Source organism: Astatotilapia calliptera, chromosome 23 (genome assembly GCF_964374335.1).
Source record: "Astatotilapia calliptera chromosome 23, fAstCal68.1, whole genome shotgun sequence".
Lineage (NCBI taxonomy): Eukaryota > Metazoa > Chordata > Actinopteri > Cichliformes > Cichlidae > Astatotilapia > Astatotilapia calliptera.
The window spans coordinates 44,543,447-44,564,525 of NC_137443.1; the positions used below are offsets into that span (position 1 = coordinate 44,543,447).

Genomic DNA, 21,079 nt, shown 5'->3' on the forward strand with positions numbered 1-21,079 from the left:
ATTGCACTTTCTTAATTTTTCCAACTAATTATTGAACGTGTGAACAATCACATTATCTGTGACATCATCACCATCAGCATATGTGCTTCAGTTCTTTAGTTTTTCTTTCCTCTGTACTAAAGAGCTGAGATGGACAGCAGTGTGCCAGCATACATCCAAAATTAGAGTCAAAGGTCACTGCAGGTCATTATTTTTATACTGTCACCACTCGTGACTCCGCCCCTTTACAACAAAAGTCCCACAAACAGCGTGTGAGGTCACGAACACACCACAGCATCACCAAGTCACAAGGACGAGGCTCTGACAGGGACGACTCACAGCAGGAAGAGGTCAGTCTGTGCCCGTTGGCAGAGTGTTGGGCGTGATCACGTCGTATCTGCATTATTTGGTACGATCATCATAGAAATGATCAGAAATCATCACCAGACGAGAAGCTGAGCTTTGATTACTTGATGCCAGCATCATCATCATCATCCCTGGTGGTTGGTGACGTGTAGCAGCAGTGAGTGGGCCAGAGTGATTTGTGTGTTTGTTTTTCTTAAAGTGGATTGTTGAGTCATTCTGGCTCGTTTTGGTTTCACAGCCATCCTCCTCACCTGGATGCTGACTTGCCACTTAGTGAGAGCTCTGTGGAGATCTTCAGGTTCGCCAGTATAGTCGAGAGTCACTTTTATTCTTTTGGGACCCGACGCTGGAGATGTGGAGCTCACAGGGGCCTTACTTGCCGAGTTCTTCAGCGTGATTTCTCCACGGTGAACAGGTTTACCGTGGAGCACAAGAAAGCTGACCTTATTGCTTCGATGGAAACGGAGTAAGGCCGAGTTTTAGGACCACGGTAAGAAAAATATTCCCGATCATTTTAAGATAAAGTCGAGGTTAAAGTCAAAATTGTATTTGGAGAAAAAAGTTGAAATGTGGAGATTTGATGTTTCAAGACAAACTGCCAGGTTTGCTGTCCCCTCTACAAAACGCTTTGTTTAGATGAGTTAGTGAAACAAAGTGATCCACCGTCTTATGATAATAACTTTATTTCTAAAGCGCTTTCAAACAAAGTGCTGAACCAATATTTCATCATCCAGTTTTGCAGCATCCATCCTCTTTATTGTATGAAGGTGGAACCATCGATAACCTCGCATCCGTCCATTACAAGACATTTGATTTTGTACAAATCTTCCAGATTTGTGTTTTTCAGCTTTCTGCACCATCCTTTCAGCATCTTTATACTTTTCACCACACTGTGTTTATATAACACATGGATGTGTAACAGGAATCATTTCCCTTCTTTAGCTAACACCACTGCTGAAGTTTCACTGACTCAGAGAGTACAGCAGCTGTGGCACTTTGTCCTGAAACAGCAAATCTCCACATTTCTTCTTTATTCTCAAAGTCATTTTCACCTTTAATGTTGAAATTAAGGACATTATTTTTTCCTTAATGTGGCATGGGCCTTCTGTATAACAGAGACCCAGCAGTAACTAGTGAAGCCCAGTGTGAGGGTCTCTGTCTTTAAAATAATGAGAGCTGGTGATAAAGTGGTGGTGAGGGAATCACGGCTGAGACTGAACTTCGATCCGCCTCCCTGCATCCTTTTTACTTACCAAGAGAGTTTCCACAGATCCTTGTTACTGATGTGTACGTTCAACTGAGGGCGAATGTGGAAGTCGCCACTCAGACCACAGTAACGTCACACCAGACGCTCCCAGTTTATTTTGTCATTTTAATCAATGTACAGTTGGGAGGTCGCTCGCTGACGTTTGTTATGGCTCCATCAAGGAACCTAATAAATCTTTCTGTAGAGCTCTCTGTGGCATGTTTGACTGAAATGTGTTTTATTTGGTTCCCATCATGAAATCTGTCTTAAAGAGAACTAGACCTCAGTGCTGGTTCTGGTGTGGTCAGCGAGTCCATCCAGACCCTTCAAGACTGTTTTTCTTGGACTGATTAGGACTTATTTCAAAATGCTTGTGTGACTTGGATAAATTTACAGACTGTGCACATGTGCACTGGCTCCAGACGTGGGGTTGTCCTGCATAGTCAGTGGTGTCAGTAGATCATTAAGTAAAATAATATGTTACTAGATTCCTTTGAAAGAGCAACCATGGACGACAAAGCTGGGCGGAGTCTGCTCTAAGACACCAAATGAGCAAATGTTTGCTGACCTGTATCAGTGATCACCTTTTTGTTGGCCTGGTCCCCCAGTCCTCCCACTCCCCCCGGTCCTCGGTGGATGCTGTCACTTCCTCTGACACTGGCTCACCATTTATGTTGTGTCAAAAATCAAACGTGAAGATCTAATTTACTCTAAACTCTCTGACTGTTACTAATATAGTCATAAAATATGCAACAACCACTGGAGATGGAGATGAAGCTTCAACTTGCAGAAAATAGTTTATTAAAATCAGTTTGAATAAACCCAAGGCTCAGAGCAAAAGAGACAAAAGCGCCCCCAAGTGGTCAGACTGTAGACGAACAGAATAAACCCTATCAAAGACAAACACGCTGGAAGCATCTTTTCTAACACTCCAGTATTTATTAGCATTTATTATAAATTTATTGTGACTTTGAAGACGTTCAGTGTTTCCTTTGGTATAACGGAGGTCTGACTACAGTCCAGTAAACACACTGATTAGGATTATAGATTAAACTGCAGTAATACTTTCACAGTGTGCAGTGATGCACAGGTCCGAGTGGTTTTACACTGGAATTCTCAACAACAGGAAACTATAAGAATTTGTTACTCTAATAATAAACAAAGAAGAAGAAAAACATTTTTCATTTAGAGTTGATGAATATAAATGAATTTGAACTTTACAAACCAATCAAAGACAAACTGATCCATGTGAGTTTATAACAATATTCAAAGGCTGCTGCTGGACACAGACAGGTAACATCATTTTGACTTGCTGTCACCTGGATCTGGAGTCATAAACACTGAAGCGCTGAACATTAATACAAGTCTGTTTCTGCCAACTAGTGATAAACCTGCAGACTAATGGCTCAGAAAGCTAAAAGGAGCCAATCATTTCTGTGTTTAGTTCCCCTGAAATCAGATGTGATATCAGCAGCTCTGAGTTCATTCATCATTATTGTCCAGTGATGAGATTTCTGCTCCGTTTGGTGACAGTCAGCAGATTTTTCCTGAGTGTGGACGTGAACAGTCGTACCTGACAGCAGCAGGTAGCAAACAGAGATCGTCTTTCCAGCTGGAACTCTTCACTGAGCTGAGCTCATTCAAAATGTTCTGGATTCAAGACAGGAAACAGTCCACATGTGTGTCTTCACTCTGACTCTGGATCAGATCTCACTGACAGACTGTGGACATTATGGAAGCCTAAATGTGACACCATCTTCCTCCTTCATCTGCAGATTAAAGCCAAACAAAGATTCTCATTACAGTTTTTTCTGATTGCTTAAGCACATTTTTTGTAACTATTGGCTAATTTTGCAAAACTCTTCACACAAATAAGAAAACCTGTCACCCAATAATCAAAACATTGTAGTTCTCTTGCAAAAGCAAACACAGCTAGATTAACTCTTCACACCTTCGTAAAAATGGTGTTTCCGTATCAAACAGTACACACAAGCCATCATCTACTAAGCACACAATGCGCCAACTGCACACTGATGGTATGAATACAAAACACATCTGGCTTTTGCTTTCTCTGTGCACAAGGTAGGCTATGTCAGTTTGAGCTCATACTTCTGTCATAGATCCATAAGCATAGAGGGATCCAAACTTCAAGTACTGGTGTTTATTCAAACACATCAAAACAAACACAAGTGTTCATTTCCAAGTATAGGATTATTTGCAATCGCCATAATGACTATATGGGTTACTTGGTCTGCAGTGAACATGCTTCCTCTGCCCCCAGCATCTGGTCATCTAGCAATTCTGTAAAGTAACAATTTCAGTATTTTTACATCAGTGGTATTGGTGTGTTTCTCATTGGCATATGGCGGTGATACAAATCTTTGTGCGAAGTGACTGTACTAACCGATTCTCATTTCAAGATGTCCTTATGGTGCTTGCTACAGTGTAGCGGCTCGAGTTAGGCTGGACCCGTTGGCCAGCTACCCTCAGGGTCATTCCACGGTTGATTACATGGTCCACTATTGTAGCTCTGATGTCATCAGCAATTCTATTTCCTACTCTTCCTACCCTTCCTCTCCCCCCTCCTCATCCTCCTCTCCCCCCTCCTCGTCTTCCTCTTGCTCCTCCTTGTCCTTGTCGTCCTCTTCATCCTACTTCTTCACCTCCACGTCCTCTTCCTCGGCCTCCTCTACTTCTCACTCTTTCTGCTCCCTCCATTGTACTCCGCACACACAGCTTACCTGTATTATAGTGCTTAGGCTGATTGCAAAGTGAACTAATTATCTAAAAAAGCTTTCACATGTGAAAGTGTGCCAGACAGTTGGCAAATTAGTGTTAATGATAGCCATACATGTGTGTACTTTTGCTAGGAGTGTGTTGGAAATTTGGTAATTGAGTGTTGTGCAGTTTTTGTGCTTTTAGTTTTGCAAACTCAGTGAGTGGTTTTGCTATAAGTCTGAATAGTTTTAGAGATTGTGCTACAGGAATCACAGTTAGGGTTTAAGCATTCAGAAAAAACTGTAAAAGTCTGCAGGTCTGAGAGAGACTCAATCGTTGTGTCATGTCAAACACAGTAAGAGGAGCTGAAGCACAGATGTGAAGAGCAGATGTTCATCAGATTATGACCTCACTCTGTTTTGTCTTCATATACATTCAGTCTGTGTTTATAATGCAGACTTTCTGCTTTTATAATAACACATTTTATATTTTCTGTAATCTCAGACTGACTCTGTGTCGACTCTCAGGGACTCATTGTGAAGTTGTGGCCTCGGCTCTGAAGTCCATCCCCTCCCATCTGACAGAGCTGGACATTAGTAACAACGAGCTGCAGGATTCAGCAGTGAAGCTTCTGTGTGCTGGACTGGAGAGTCCAAACTGTCGACTGGAGACTCTGAGGTGAGTTCACTGACTGCAGCTGTTGTTGTTTTTCTATATTTCTGATCTTTGATATTTGAAACGTTCTTTAGTTCCTAAATGTTCAGGATGTGTCTGAAGACAAATGTGAAGAAGTTTGAGTGCTTTCAGAAATGTTGTGTCTTTCCAAACGACTGAACAACAGTTTTTCCTCTTGGCTCCAAATAGAAGTGACAGACTTGAGCAGGGTTCATTTAAAGGCTGACAGAAGTGGAGTGGTGACGGGGAGATGTTTGTCAGGACAGCTTTTCAGCCTCCACAGGTTCATGTTGTGCTCCGTCAGTCAGTGAAGATGAAGTCAGTACTGGTGAGGCTGTAGAGTGTGTGAGGGATGTGAATGAGGCTGTTGGAGATCTGATGATAGCAGATAAAAACAGGCTGCAGAGACTTTGAGCTTTTGTGGAAACAGACAGAGAAAAGAAAGACATGAATGTCAAAGCTAATAAAGGTGAAGTTAGGAGCTGTGACGATGTTCATGTATCAGAAGCTGATCGGGCTGCTACAGAGACGACCCACACAGCTGCTGTGGTGAGGTTTGTGTTAAAGCAGAGGAACACAGGCCCACACATGACAGCAAAGCAGGTTTCAGGCTCTGTGAGAGGATTTCAAACAGAAGCTGGAGAAGAGAAAGGACTACAGAAAGAAGGCAGCTGAGACCAGTCCAAGTGTTTCCATGGAGCCCAGTCTAACATTCATTTATACACTAACGTACAGAAGTGAACGGGAAAATGAATCCATAGTTTCAAATGTAGAAATAGTTCTCAGTTCATTTACAGAGTTTAATACAGTTCATGAGGAAATGTTCAAAACAGCAGCTGAGAAAAAATCTGCTTCACAAAGTTGGATCCAATTCCAATAGTTTGTGATGCACTTGAACGCAGCGTGAGCAGTTCACTGCCTAACCCCACAGAGACTGTCAGTCTGGACTTTTCTTTATTTCTATTGGCTGTCAGTGAGATTTCAGAGCAATCAGAGACTGTGGGTCTGTGTATGAAGTATAATTCATGTGCAGTTGTTGAAGTTGTAGAATGAGAAATGGCAGTTTGGGGTATTTCCTGCTTTCATTGTCCTGCTTGTGCTGATGAAAATGTTTATTGACGTGTGAATTCATTCTTCAATGCTCAATTCTGCCTGAACAACGAGAAACTTTGCTTATTTTTGTGTAACACAATTCAAAGTAGGGCTGGGTATCGTCACTGATTTCTAGAATCGATTCGATTCAATTCGATTGGAATGTGGGAAATTTTGCCTCAGACAGTCAGAAATATTATAATTCAGATCAGTATATTTACATATTTTTGTATCTATAAAAGGGAAGCTGGCACTTTCGCGACTTTATCAAAGGTGTGAGCATCACAGCAGAGGCCTTTGTGTCAAAGTAGCTGAAGATAAAACACAGAAAAACATGAAGCTGATTTTCCTGTTCTGGGATTTTATAAAAATATTCTGCAGTAGATCAAAAACACATAAACATTACCTGATGCTGCTGAAGTGAAGCAGAGCAAAGTTACACCGTTTTTATTACAAACACAGCGTTTTGCAGTTTTGCATAATTTTAAAAAGTTAAAATTTGTTCAGTATTGAACGGCAGAAATGAGGCTTTCTTTTCGAAAGTAAGTAAAAGGAAAAAAAACAGCGACCGACAGCGCTGTAAACAACGGTAGACTTGTGCGTAACAAGCAAGCGAATAATGCAGAAAACAGATTTTTAGATGGGAAACTGTTCTTGAAGTACAGAGAGAGAGAGAGAGAGAGAGAGAGAGCGAGCTGTGCATGAAGTGTGATTTTATCCTGGTGGAAACAAACAGCAAAAGTCAGAGTGAGTTCATGACGATGTTTATGTGAAGCGTAGTTTGGATCTTCTTTTGCTGCTGGTTCAGTCAATATTGTTTGGAGAGAGATAAAACTAACAGCTTTAGAATCAGTGTAAAAAGGACGTAATAGAATAGAATAGAATAGAATAGCCTTTATTGTCATTGTACAGAGTACAACGAAATTGGAGTGCCACTCCCTTGGTGCAAGATTCAATAATAAATATAAATGTAAAATATAAAAAGTACAATAAAACAATCGCAAGTATTCAAACAATAGTAAGTAAGATATATGCAGGATAGCAGCATTAATATAATGACAGTATGAATAGCAGCATAATATAATGGCAGTGACGGTATGGTATAGCTAAGCAGGTTCAAACAGGTTAAACACAAAGCTCGGAGCCGCTGAAACATCAGAATCAGCGAGCTGTCGGCTTTCAACCCCGACCGTGTCTGTGTCATCGGGTGAGAAAAGCGACATCTCACTGATTCTGATTCGCGGGTCGCGCTGTGTGTTTAAGTCTTTGTGCAGAATCCGTGTTCCTGCTCTCATTTACTGTCTTAGCTGTTGTTGAAATTTTGTGAGATTTCACCAGAAATTCTGGAATTTCAAGCAAAATAAATTTATATTAAAAAATAGATTCAGGATTTTAATTAATCGATTTTACGTTATCCAAGCCAGAATCGATTTTAATCGATAAATCGATTATAAAAACCCACCCCCTAAAAGCGTCCTATTAGACCCATTAAACACTAACATAGATGAATACTCAGATTTAAACCTTTATTGTTTCACAAAGGCTTAAAAAGGGAACGTCCACAGTTTAGTGTGCAGCAGATTTTATTAAAGCAGTCTGACAGGAGCAAAGCAAAAACACAAAGAATAAGTGTTTCACATATTAATACATATAACATAATAATAAAAGAAAAGCAAAATAATGATACAAAAGAATGAAAAAGTTGTCCAGAGCAGCAGGATGTCTGAGGTCTGCAGAAACACAAAAACACAGCAGCTAAAAATAGTTGTTGAAAGAAAACGAGGTGGGAGCTGCTGATTCCTGAGCTTTGATACTGGATTAGCTTCAGTAGTTATTCCCATCACTGCTGTAGGAGCTACATTTAGTCACAGCTGATTGTCTTCTTTGACCAATCATAAGACTACTGTTGTAAAAACAAGCAGACAAAGAACCAATGAGAGTGAAGAACAGGATAAAGAGCTCGTGTGATGGAGGCAAAGCAATAATCAGCAGACTGTAGCAGTTTCTATCTGGATGAAAGTAGAAGGAGCTCAGCGGAGCTCAGTCCCATATCTTTGGTTAGAAACAACATCAGTGATTTCCTGCTGCTCGAGATGATTCCAGCAGCTCTCATTAGTTTTCAGTTTTCAGTTTTATTTGTCATATGGAAGTTAGCACAGGGTCAACATTGCAATGAAATGTGTTTGATGAGCAGCAGTCACTCAGCAGCATGATACAGTAGGAGAAAATATAATAAAATAAAATAAAATAATAAAGACAGATTGAAGTCTTTCAGGCTTTAGTGCCGACTTCCCTGACAGAGGCTGGACTCCATGGTCTGCACAGGAGGCTTCTACACTGTGTGGAGGTGACTCCTGGACTTGAAGACAGGCTGCAGGTACATGTGTGATGAAGAGGACCTACAGCAGTGTGATGGAGCTGCAGGTGTGAAGGAAGTCCTGCTGTCCTGTCCCACCCTCATCTTTGCTTCCTCTGTCTTCTCTGGACTTGTCCTCCTGTTTCAGAAACAGCACTGCTTCATGCCGAGGGTGGACGGGAGCGTTGGCTCTGATTCTTTTACCGTCCACCACAAGGAGACACTGATGCTGACCTCCTGATTCATCTGCATGTGTTCTGCTTCACACTGCTCACCTCCACCAAAGACTTCACAAACATCTTCTTTCTTTGAGTCCAGTTTGTCCCACAAACACTTCCAAATCTCCTCCTCTGAGATTCTGCAGCTTCTTGCAGTGTGACTCAGCTGACTTCTGACAGACCACAGACTGGCACAGCATCCACATGTGTCTCCTTTCAAACAGGCTCTTGATGTTTCCTCCCACATCATTCTGGCCTCTCAGTCTCCTTTGTTCTCCAGCTCTGTAGCTCCAGCTGGTGAAGCTTCAGTTTTCCATGTTGGTAACAGTAAACTACAGCCTCTGCTGTCAGCTGGGTAACTAAACAGAGCTGCAGCACGTCTCTGCGGTGGTGCTACATCCAGCCTGCAGACGGCCGTCTACATGTTGTAGTGGTTTACAGTCACCAGGGGGCGCTGTCCCAGCCATGCAGGCAGTGGGCTGCTCTGCTTGTGCTGTTGTTGGTGAAGCTGAAGTGAAAGCGAGAGTTAAAACCCTGAACAGTGTCCACTGAGCTTCTCATGCTCTTCTCATGCTCAAAGAAGTTTAACAGGAAGGACGACTCGTCCCTCAGGCGTCCAGCTGTCCGTGACCGTGTCCACAGCAGAGTGTGACCGAGGCTTCATGCTAACACGCACACATAAAGCTAATACCACCACGAGCAGCTGCTCAGTGGATTTGGAGGACAAATGTCTGCAGCTTCTCACAGGCAGTATGCAGAATGTGGATCTCCACAAAGACTGTGGAGAGCTCGTCCCACACTCTAAATCCAAACTTGTCTGCACAAAACTTCTCACACGTTCCCGTCACAAGTGTCTTCTAAGTGAAGCTACCAGGTTCAGGTCCAGCTTGTTTATCTGGAGCTGCAGGAGATGATCCATCCTCACAAAGCAACACAGCAGATATGCAAACACACAACACAACCAAAGGATTCTCTCTGCATGTCTGTGGCTGATGCTGCTGGAACGAAGCTGTTTGAAACCTTGTTGTTCTGCACTTTGGGACCAGAAGAGGAAACTGAAGCTCTGTGCAGAGGGTCCAATGGAAGCAGCCAAGCGCTGTAAGTGTCTGCTGTACAGGGATGCTGGTTCAGCTGTGGCTCAGTTTCACAGTGTGACTCAATAAAAGCAGCAGGAAATCAAAGCTTGATGCTTTCATCAGTGTGGAAATAAGAAAGTTTCCTGTGACAGACGCTGGAGCTCTTTCACTCTCAGCTTCACAGTTTCAGCTTCAAACTTCTTCCAACATGTTTCTAACACGGCCACATTCCACCTTAATGGAGCTGATATCTTGTGCATCAGCACATTTTCTAAAGGCAGCGATCACATCTTTAGTTTTGGATGTTTAACTGCAGATTGTTTGTGTTTATAGCACATTAATTACAGCAGCAGCGTTGACCACAGTGCTGTACAAGAATCCAAGATAACGATTAAAATAACTCCTAATATTAATATCACACATCAAATATCAAATAACTCTCATGCTGTATTAAAAGCCAGTGAATACAAATGTGTTTTCAGAGCAGATTTACAGAGACTGACAGCAGGAGCTGGGGCTGTTCGATAGAACGATGTATATATGATGACCATATGAAAACGTCTATCGTTTCATATCACGCTCTTTGTTTCCTGCTTATGTGTTTGTGTTTTCCAGATAAAGCTTTCAAAATAAATCTGAAGATCCTGTTGAGAGTTTTCAAAATAAACACAATACAGTACTGCGGTCGCTCGTTTATCGAGTTACGTTCTAAAAATAAGTCTCAGAATGAAGTAGCAGCTTTATGTTTTACAAGTATTATAGAAGTTTTAAGGCAGTTAAACCCTCACTGCACACTTTCTACACTTTTCTCAGACAGGCATGAACATTTTCACACTTTTCTCTCTTGTTTAAACAAAGTTCAAACCTTCATAGAAAAATAAGTTCATTATTAAAGAGTGAAAACAAAGTGTTTCTGAAATGTGTCAAATCAGCCTTTTGCTGGCATTAAATGAGCTTCTGTGTGAGGAGCACTCGTCCATGGCCTGGGCTCCTCGCTGTCAGGTAAAGTTTCATAAAGCTTTTGAGTTTTTCTGCAGATAATGTTGGTGTCCAGCACGATGTTCTTTTTCCTGCGGTCACTGAGCCACAAAGCCAAAGCTGACTCCATCCTTACGATGTTCTTGTTGTGGACAGTTACAATCTTTTTGCCTCCTTGTTGAAACTATGATGGTCAGCATCTTCCTCTGCCTTTGGCTGCTACCACAGGTGCAAAACGTCTCGTCATCATTGTTGTTTGTTGGGACAAAACGTACAAACATACAGTGCAGCACTGCAGAGTCACACTGCTGTAAATTTGAACACATTCTGTACTGTACAGGAGACACGGCACGAGATTGGCTGACAATGGTCTACAGCCAATCAGGACGCAGAACACAATGCGCTGTACAAAACAAAAACATGCAAAATTGCACAAAAAAGATCAGCGAAACAGCGAGGCCGCCAAAGGTGAACTGTGTTACAGCGAGGGACCAGCGTATATGTGGTTGTTGGGACGATAAATGTCTTTGAGCTTGTGTCAGAAGACGAGCTGCAGCTTTCTGGACCAGCTGCAGTCTTGCCAGGCAGGTCCCACTAACTCCAACATATAAGGAGTTACAATAATCCAGCTGGGACGTCATGAAAACGTGGATCGCCCGTTCAAGGTTTTTAAAAGATAGAAATGATCTCACCTTAGATAAAAGCCTCAGTTTGAAGAAAGACCGCTGTACAACTGAGCTCAGCTGTTTTTCAAATTGCCGTCAAATATAAGCCCCAAATGTAATAATGCGATTTAATAAAAGAGCTGAACCAGTCTAATAGAGCGCCCTTGATGCCGCCATGCTCCAATGGTGAGGTCAAGATGCTGTGGTCAAGGCAGCGGTCAGATCCAAAAGCATAGCTGAGTCTCCTGATCAGTGGCTGATAAAAGATCATTAAGAACTTTCCAAAGTGCAGTTTCAGTGCTGTGAAGAGCTTTAAAACCAGACTGAAACCTTTACAACAGATTGCAGCTGAACAAATATAATCTTTTACAAAATCTTCGACAGGAAGGGAAGCTTTGAAATAGGCCTGAAATTTGAGCGGACAGAGGATCCAGATCAGGTTTTTAGTACAGGCTGTACAACAGCATGTTTAAAACAGGCTGTACAACACCTGAACTAAGACTGCTGTTAAAAATCGCTAAGATGTCGGAACCGACAACCTTTAAAATCTTTTTAAACACGTGTTGGAACAACTTCATTTGGACAAGATGATGTCTTTATAGCATCACATCGTTCCTCCACCTGATCAAACCACACAGGCTCAAACTGATCAAAAACAGCTGAGCAGGTGAATATTTTAGCCCCGGTGCGATCTCGGGCGAGAGTATCGATGATGGCCAAAGGGCAGCGTCCAGCTCTACGGCCGCTGAAGAGCAGACTCAACAGACGCGCGTGATGTGGATCCTACTGCTCTAAAACTGGAGCTTCTTCAATCCATTAAAGAGGACATTAGTACGCTGTTAAAAGAAGAAGTCAGAAATGCATTGAAAGAAGATTTTGACAATATAAGGGCTGACGTGCAAGGACTGAGAAATGAGATCGCTAAAAGCATGGCGGCGACGTGCGGCGAAGTTGATGGAGTAAAGGTTACAGTGAAAGAAGCTGAGGATGGGCTGTCAATGTGGAGCAATGAGGTGACCACCCTGCAGTCTACAGTAGAGAGTATGAAGGAGGAGCTGTCTGACCTGAAGGATAAATGTGATGAAGGCAGGAAGCGGAGAGCTAACATCCACATCATAGGGATCCCAGAGGGCCTAGACTCGAGCTCCTCCACGGCCGTATCCGTGCTACTACGTGAAGTGCTGGGTATGGATAAAGACGTTATTGTCGACCGCTCACACAGGAGCCCTATCCTGAGAAAGCCAGCTGGTAACCCGCACGCCGTCATAGCCGAGCGTCACTACTACCAGGATTGTGTGGCTACGCCGTGCCAGGGCCCAAGCCCCGCTTGAGTTTAACGGACAACCTATTGCAATATTACAACTGGGCGATATGACCCAAAGTTCATATCTCGATATTCTTTAGCTGGATGGCGATATACGATATATATCTCGATATTTTTAAAGCCAGAAAGTTCGAACAAAAAGAGAGTTCTTAGTCAAAGCTGTGTCCCAAATCTCACACAGGCACATTTATTAACATACAGCGTAGATGTACATGAAACAATTACTCAGGAATAAATGATCAGCATTTATTAAATAATAATGCTCCATAAATAAAAGAAAACAATGTTGTGTTTGTGCATAACAAAAAGCTCACAATCGTGCAGTCAAAATGTAAACAGACGCTGAGCATAATAACAAGCAGCTGCTCTGTTCCCAGGTTCTACTGCGTGACTGACAGCCTGGAGTTTGAAACCCTCTTTGTAACCGTGTCTCTTACAGGTGCCATTTATGGTCCTTATACACACTCAATACAGTAATATTACGTTGAAGCAGAGTACGTATCACTCCGCGAGGCTCCTCGTAGCTGTAATGCTCCAACAATCCATCAAGCGGTGCGGCCTCGTAGCTGAGCAAAGTCGTACCAAAACATCTTTTGAAAGGTTTCTGAGCGCCGTGTAGCACATAAAATCGGTTCGAGGTCAGTAAGCACAACCAGAATTCATCCATAAGCCGCACTGTCGATTTATGAGAAAATTACAGGATTTTAAGTGCAGAAAATATAGTTTATGGTTTTCATTTGATCTTAGCAAATATCTACGCCTCTAATTGGGACGATCACAGATTTTTCACTAATGTCTTTGCGCGGCTCGCCAATATGTCATCACACAATATCATCTTTGAGGGAGACCTAAACTGCTCATTATCTGCTATGGACCACAGTTCACACAAAAGTACACTTAGTCCAAAGTCAGCATGCGTCATTCAGAGCTTTCTTGATCATTATGGGCTGGCTGATGTATGGAGATTTCATAATCCTGCTTCACGTCAATACTCTTTTTTTTTCTAATGTCCATAAAACATATATTTGTATAGAAAAACGTCTCCCTTTAGTTACAGAATGTGATTATAAGACTCTGGTGATTTCTCCTCTTGTTTTTTCAATGTGTATTCCTGATGCCTGCTCCAACTATCAGCCATGGAGATTCAACTCAGTGTTGTTAGCAGATGAAGAGTTTGTCAGTTACAAAAGGTCTCAAAGACATTTTTTTTCTATCAATCAGACCCCAGAGATGTCATCATCAGTCATTTGGGAATCTCTAAAAGCATCTGAGAGGCCAAATAATTTCATTTTGTGCCAAACAAAGTGCAACACTGAAAGAACATCATCCATAAATATTGAGTAAGAACTGGACTCTCATACAGCGAGACTCAAATGCCTTTAAACATCAGCTTATCCTGCTGATCCAAGTCCAACACTGAGTTTGTAAAAACATGTTTGTCAATCATTTTGTTTGGTTTCTGAGGAAAATGATTCAATAAGTTGCTGCTAATACACAACATTTCATCATATTTCCTCATAACCCTCTTTTGTCTGACCATTTGATCCCATTTGAATTTGCAATAAAGGATCCACAGAGTTTGGTGACAATAATGACAGTAGATGTTTGTGTGAAAGTGCTGGAAGCAAATGAGTGTGTGATGTTCTTTCAGTGTTGCACTTTGTAGACGCTCCCTGAGCACTGGTCTCACAGCCAGCTGCACATAGAGACCAGTGTTGTTAGTCCAGGTCAGAAGATGACTTGTTGGAATGAAAATGAGCTTGTAGTTTGTCTGCTTTAATAATGTGACTGGAAAAAGGTGTTGGACTTCAAATATGTCCATTTCTGTCACACTTCACCTTTAAAAGTGAAGCCATGTGGTTCCTGGAAGGAAAAACACGACTTTTTCAAGTCTTTGTCCTGTTTTTATGAGAAATGTACGACTTTAATGTGAAACATTCAGAGTTTTTTCTCTTGTTGTGTTTGTTTGAAGCTGCTTCCTGTTGGCTTCAGCTGTTTGGAGTTTCCATTTTCTAAACTTCTACATTCTGAACCTTCTTCAGCTCTGAACAGGTGATGAAACACTGAATGATTTCAAGCACTTTGTCTAATAAACTTACATCTTTCATTCTTTATACAGATTGAAGAGATGTGGTTTGTCAAAGATCAGCTGTGATTATCTGGCAGCAGCACTGAAGTCCAACCCCTCCCATCTGAGAGAGCTGGACCTGAGCTTCAACAACAACCTTCAGGATCCAGGAGTGAAGCATCTGTGTGGTTTCCTGGAGAGTCCAGGATGTAAACTTGAAACTCTGAGGTCAGTCAGCATGTTTTAGTTGTGCTGAGATGAATATGATGTGAAAGTTGTGCTGACACTAAACTGCAGACATCAGGCTGATATTATACTGATCCACACTGAGGATCTTCATGGTAAAGTCTGTTTTCTTCTTCTCTGGTTTAGTCCATTGACTGCAGCAGAACAATGTTCACATTTCAAACAGTGATACTCAACGTATGGCCCGCGGCCCACACGCGGTCTGCCCACCTTTCCTGATTCAGAGAGAGGGGACCCTGATTAACTGTGTAGCTTCTTCCTCACAGTTCTAAGTATCAGACACAACAATGAATAATCCACAGCTGACTGTCTTTAGAGGGTCAAAGGTCACGGCACACAGCAGACAGTCAGAAATATTCTAACTCTGATCATTTATCAGTTGTGACCCTGTGAGACTTGATCAGAGGTGTGATCATCATAGCAGAGGCCTTTGTGTCAAAGTCACTGAGGATCAAACAGAAACACATGAAGCAGATTTTCCTCTTCTGGCTTTTTATAGCAGATAACCTTCAAAATATTCTGCAGTCGATCAAAAACTGAAGCAAACCATGAAGCAACATGTGAACATGAGCTGATGCTGCTGAAGTGAAGCAAAGTTACAGAGGTTTGATTACAGACACAGCTGAGAGTTTGTAATCTGTCATCATTTTAAAAAGCTTCCATGGAACAGCAGAAATGAGGCTTTACTGTCAGAGGCCGACAGCACTGAACACAACAGCAGACTGGTGGCTAATAAACAGTGAATGATGCAGAAACAGATGTTTGAAGCTGTTCTTGGAGTACACTGAGAGAGAGAGAGCTGTGCAGGCAGGAACAGCCAAAGTCAGAGAGGATTCATGAGCATGTTTATCAAACGTGAAGCAGAGTTTGGATCTTCTTTTGCTGCTGCTTCACTCAGTTTTGGTTGGAGACAGATGAAACCTGCAGCTTCAGGATCTGTGAGCTGTCCACTTTCAGCCCCGACGGCGTGTCCGTGTACGTGCCGTCGAGTGAACGATCCACGCTCTGTGTTTCCATCTTTGTGTGTTTAGCTGCTCTCATTTACTGTTTTATCTGTTTGCTGCTTGTTGAAATAGTTTGTGAGCTTTAACCTGAGATTCTGGCAAAATACATTTATATTAAACATCGATTCAGGATTGAATGAATCAACATCGTTTTATTCAAATTAAAACCATTTAAATGGGAACATGAATTTTTTACAGCCGCCTCTAATGCTGGGTAATGTCAGCTGGTCCATGTGCAGCTGGCTGTGAGGCTCAGGGAGCGTCTACAAAGTGCAACACTGAAAGAACATCATCCATAAATATTGAGTAAGAACTGGACTCTCATACAGCGAGACTCAAATGCCTTTAAACATCAGCTTATCCTGCTGATCCAAGTCCAACACTGAGTTTGTAAAAACATGTTTGTCAATCATTTTGTTTGGTTTCTGAGGAAAAAGATTCAATAACTTGCTGCTAATACACAACATTTCATCATATTTCCTCATAACCCTCTTTTGTCTGACCATTTGATCCCATTTGAATTTGCAATAAAGGATCCACAGAGTTTGGTGACAATAATGACAGTAGATGTTTGTGTGAAAGTGCTGGAAGCAAATGAGTGTGTGATGTTCTTTCAGTGTTGCACTTTGTAGACGCTCCCTGAGCACTGGTCTCACAGCCAGCTGCACATAGAGACCAGTGTTGTTAGTCCAGGTCAGAAGATGACTTGTTGGAATGAAAATGAGCTTGTAGTTTGTCTGCTTTAATAATGTGACTGGAAAAAGGTGTTGGACTTCAAATATGTCCATTTCTGTCACACTTCACCTTTAAAAGTGAAGCCATGTGGTTCCTGGAAGGAAAAACACGACTTTTTCAAGTCTTTGTCCTGTTTTTATGAGAAATGTTCGACTTTAATGTGAAACATTCAGAGTTTTTTCTCTTGTTGTGTTTGTTTGAAGCTGCTTCCTGTTGGCTTCAGCTGTTTGGAGTTTCCATTTTCTAAACTTCTACATTCTGAACCTTCTTCAGCTCTGAACAGATGATGAAACACTGAATGATTTCAAGCACTTTGTCTAATAAACTTACATCTTTCATTCTTTATACAGATTGAAGGACTGTGGTTTGTCAGAGATCAGCTGTGATTATCTGGCAGCAGCACTGAAGTCCAACCCCTCCCATCTGAGAGAGCTGGACCTGAGCTCCAACTACAAGCTGCAGGATCCAGGAGTGAAGCATCTGTGTGGTTTCCTGGAGAGTCCAGGATGTAAACTTGAAACTCTGAGGTCAGTCAGCATGTTTTAGTTGTGCTGAGATGAATATGATGTGAAAGTTGTGCTGACACTAAACTGCAGACATCAGGCTGATATTATACTGATCCACACTGAGGATCTTCATGGTAAAGTCTGTTTTCTTCTTCTCTGGTTTAGTCCATTGACTGCAGCAGAACAATGTTCACATTTCAAACAGTGATACTCAACATATGGCCCGCGGCCCACACGCGGCCTGCCCACCTTTACTGATTCAGAGAGCTGTGTTTGTGTGGGCGGGGCTCAGACAGCTCCGCCCACTCAGTTTTTTCCCTCCTGATTCATCTGCATGTGTTCTGCTTCACACTGCTCACCTCCACCAAAGACTTCACAAACATCTTCTTTCTTTGAGTCCAGTTTGTCCCACAAACACTTCCAAATCTCCTCCTCTGAGATTCTGCAGCTTCTTGCAGTGTGACTCAGCTGACTTCTGACAGACCACAGACTGGCACAGCATCCACATGTGTCTCCTTTCAAACAGGCTCTTGATGTTTCCTCCCACATCCTTCTGGCCTCTCAGTCTCCTTTGTTCTCCAGCTCTGTAGCTCCATCTGATGAAGCTTCAGTTTTCCATGTTGGTAACAGTAAACTACAGCCTCTGCTGTCAGCTGGGTAACTAAACAGAGCTGCAGCACGTCTCTGCGGTGGTGCTACATCCAGCCTGCAGACGGCCGTCTACATGTTGTAGTGGTTTACACTCACACGACGTGCGGCGAAGTTGATGGAGTAAAGGTTAGAGTGAAAGAAGCTGAGGATGGGCTGTCAATGTGGAGCGATGAGGTGACCACCCTGCAGTCTACAGTAGAGAGTATGAAGGAGGAGCTGTCTGACCTGAAGGATAAATGTGATGAAGGCAGGAAGCGGAGAGCTAACATCCACATCATAGGGATCCCAAAGGGCCTGGACTCGAGCTCCTCCACGGCCGTATCCGTGCTACTACGTGAAGTGCTGGGTATGGATAAAGACGTTATTGTCGACCGCTCACACAGGAGCCCTATCCTGAGAAAGCCAGCTGGTAACCCGCACGCCGTCATAGCCGAGCGTCACTACTACCAGGATTGTGTGGCTACGCCGTGCCAGGGCCCAAGCCCCGCTTGAGTTTAACGGACAACCTATTGCAATATTACGACTGGGCGATATGACCCTAAATTCATATCTCGATATTCTTTAGGTGGATGGCGATATACGATATATATCTCGATATTTTTAAAGCCAGAAAGTACGAACAAAAAGAGAGTTCTTAGTCAAAGCTGTGTCCCAAATCTCACACAGGCACATTTATTAACATACAGCGTAGATGTACATGAAACAATTACTCAGGAATAAATGATCAGCATTTATTAAATAATAATGCTCCATAAATAAAAGAAAACAATGTTGTGTTTGTGCATAACAAAAAGCTCACAATCGTGCAGTCAAAATGTAAACAGACGCTGAGCATAATAACAAGCAGCTGCTCTGTTCCCAGGTTCTACTGCGTGACTGACAGCCTGGAGTTTGAAACCCTCTTTGTAACCGTGTCTCTTACAGGTGCCATTTATGGTCCTTATACACACTCAATACAGTAATATTACGTTGAAGCAGAGTACGTATCACTCCGCGAGGCTCCTCGTAGCTGTAATGCTCCAACAATCCATCAAGCGGTGCGGCCTCGTAGCTGAGCAAAGTCGTACCAAAACATCTTTTGAAAGGTTTCTGAGCGCCGTGTAGCACATAAAATCGGTTCGAGGTCAGTAAGCACAACCAGAATTCATCCATAAGCCGCACTGTCGATTTATGAGAAAATTACAGGATTTTAAGTGCAGAAAACATAGTTTATGGTTTTCCTTTGATCTTAGCAAATATCTACGCCTCTAACTGGGACGATCACAGATTTTTCACTAATGTCTTTGCGCGGCTCGCCAATATGTCATCACACAATATCATCTTTGAGGGAGACCTAAACTGCTCATTATCTGCTATGGACCACAGTTCACACAAAAGTACACTTAGTCCAAAGTCAGCATGCGTCATTCAGAGCTTTCTTGATCATTATGGGCTGGCTGATGTATGGAGATTTCATAATCCTGCTTCACGTCAATACTCTTTTTTTTTCTAATGTCCATAAAACATATATTTGTATAGAAAAACGTCTCCCTTTAGTTACAGAATGTGATTATAAGACTCTGGTGATTTCTCCTCTTGTTTTTTCAATGTGTATTCCTGATGCCTGCTCCAACTATCAGCCATGGAGATTCAACTCAGTGTTGTTAGCAGATGAAGAGTTTGTCAGTTACAAAAGGTCTCAAAGACATTTTTTTTCTATCAATCAGACCCCAGAGATGTCATCATCAGTCATTTGGGAATCTCTAAAAGCATCTGAGAGGCCAAATAATTTCATTTTGTGCCAAACAAAGTGCAACACTGAAAGAACATCATCCATAAATATTGAGTAAGAACTGGACTCTCATACAGCGAGACTCAAATGCCTTTAAACATCAGCTTATCCTGCTGATCCAAGTCCAACACTGAGTTTGTAAAAACATGTTTGTCAAACATTTTGTTTGGTTTCTGAGGAAAATGATTCAATAAGTTGCTGCTAATACACAACATTTCATCATATTTCCTCATAACCCTCTTTTGTCTGACCATTTGATCCCATTTGAATTTGCAATAAAGGATCCACAGAGTTTGGTGACAATAATGACAGTAGATGTTTGTGTGAAAGTGCTGGAAGCAAATGAGTGTGTGATGTTCTTTCAGTGTTGCACTTTGTAGACGCTCCCTGAGCACTGGTCTCACAGCCAGCTGCACATAGAGACCAGTGTTGTTAGTCCAGGTCAGAAGATGACTTGTTGGAATGAAAATGAGCTTGTAGTTTGTCTGCTTTAATAATGTGACTGGAAAAAGGTGTTGGACTTCAAATATGTCCATTTCTGTCACACTTCACCTTTAAAAGTGAAGCCATGTGGTTCCTGGAAGGAAAAACACGACTTTTTCAAGTCTTTGTCCTGTTTTTATGAGAAATGTACGACTTTAATGTGAAACATTCAGAGTTTTTTCTCTTGTTGTGTTTGTTTGAAGCTGCTTCCTGTTGGCTTCAGCTGTTTGGAGTTTCCATTTTCTAAACTTCTACATTCTGAACCTTCTTCAGCTCTGAACAGATGATGAAACACTGAATGATTTCAAGCACTTTGTCTAATAAACTTACATCTTTCATTCTTTATACAGATTGAGGAGCTGTGGTTTGTCAGAGATCAGCTGTGATTATCTGGCAGCAGCACTGAAGTCCAACCCCTCCCATCTGAGAGAGCTGAACCTGAGTAATGACTACTCCTGGTTTTCGACCAACAACAACAACCTTCAGGATCCAGGAGTGAAGCATCTGTGTGGTTTCCTGGAGAGTCCAGGATGTAAACTTGAAACTCTGAGGTCAGTCAGCATGTTTTAGTTGTGCTGAGATGAATATGATGTGAAAGTTGTGCTGACACTAAACTGCAGACATCAGGCTGATATTATACTGATCCACACTGAGGATCTTCATGGTAAAGTCTGTTTTCTTCTTCTCTGGTTTAGTCCATTGACTGCAGCAGAACAATGTTCACATTTCAAACAGTGATACTCAACGTATGGCCCGCGGCCCACACGCGGCCTGCCCACCTTTCCTGATTCAGAGAGAGGGGACCCTGATTAACTGTGTAGCTTCTTCCTCGCAGTTCTAAGTATCAGACACAACAATGAATAATCCACAGCTGACTGTCTTTAGCAGGTCAAAGGTCACGGCACACAGCAGACAGTCAGAA

The 21,079-nt window shown here is 42.2% G+C and overlaps 1 protein-coding gene across 3 annotated transcripts in view; it reads left to right on the forward strand.

Annotated features, from left to right (window-relative positions):
- LOC113016963 (NACHT, LRR and PYD domains-containing protein 12-like) overlaps positions 1-21,079 on the forward strand; it is a 405,899-nt gene that overhangs the window by 4,079 nt on the left and 380,741 nt on the right. For 2 of the 3 annotated variants that reach the window (XM_080296779.1, XM_080296780.1), the window contains exon 3: positions 4,814-4,987. In XM_080296779.1, the coding sequence (XP_080152905.1) occupies positions 4,814-4,987 (174 nt within the window). Of the gene's footprint in view, positions 1-4,813; positions 4,988-17,096; positions 17,274-21,079 lie in introns of all 3 variants that reach the window. The other variant, XM_080296781.1, reaches the window with a different exon arrangement.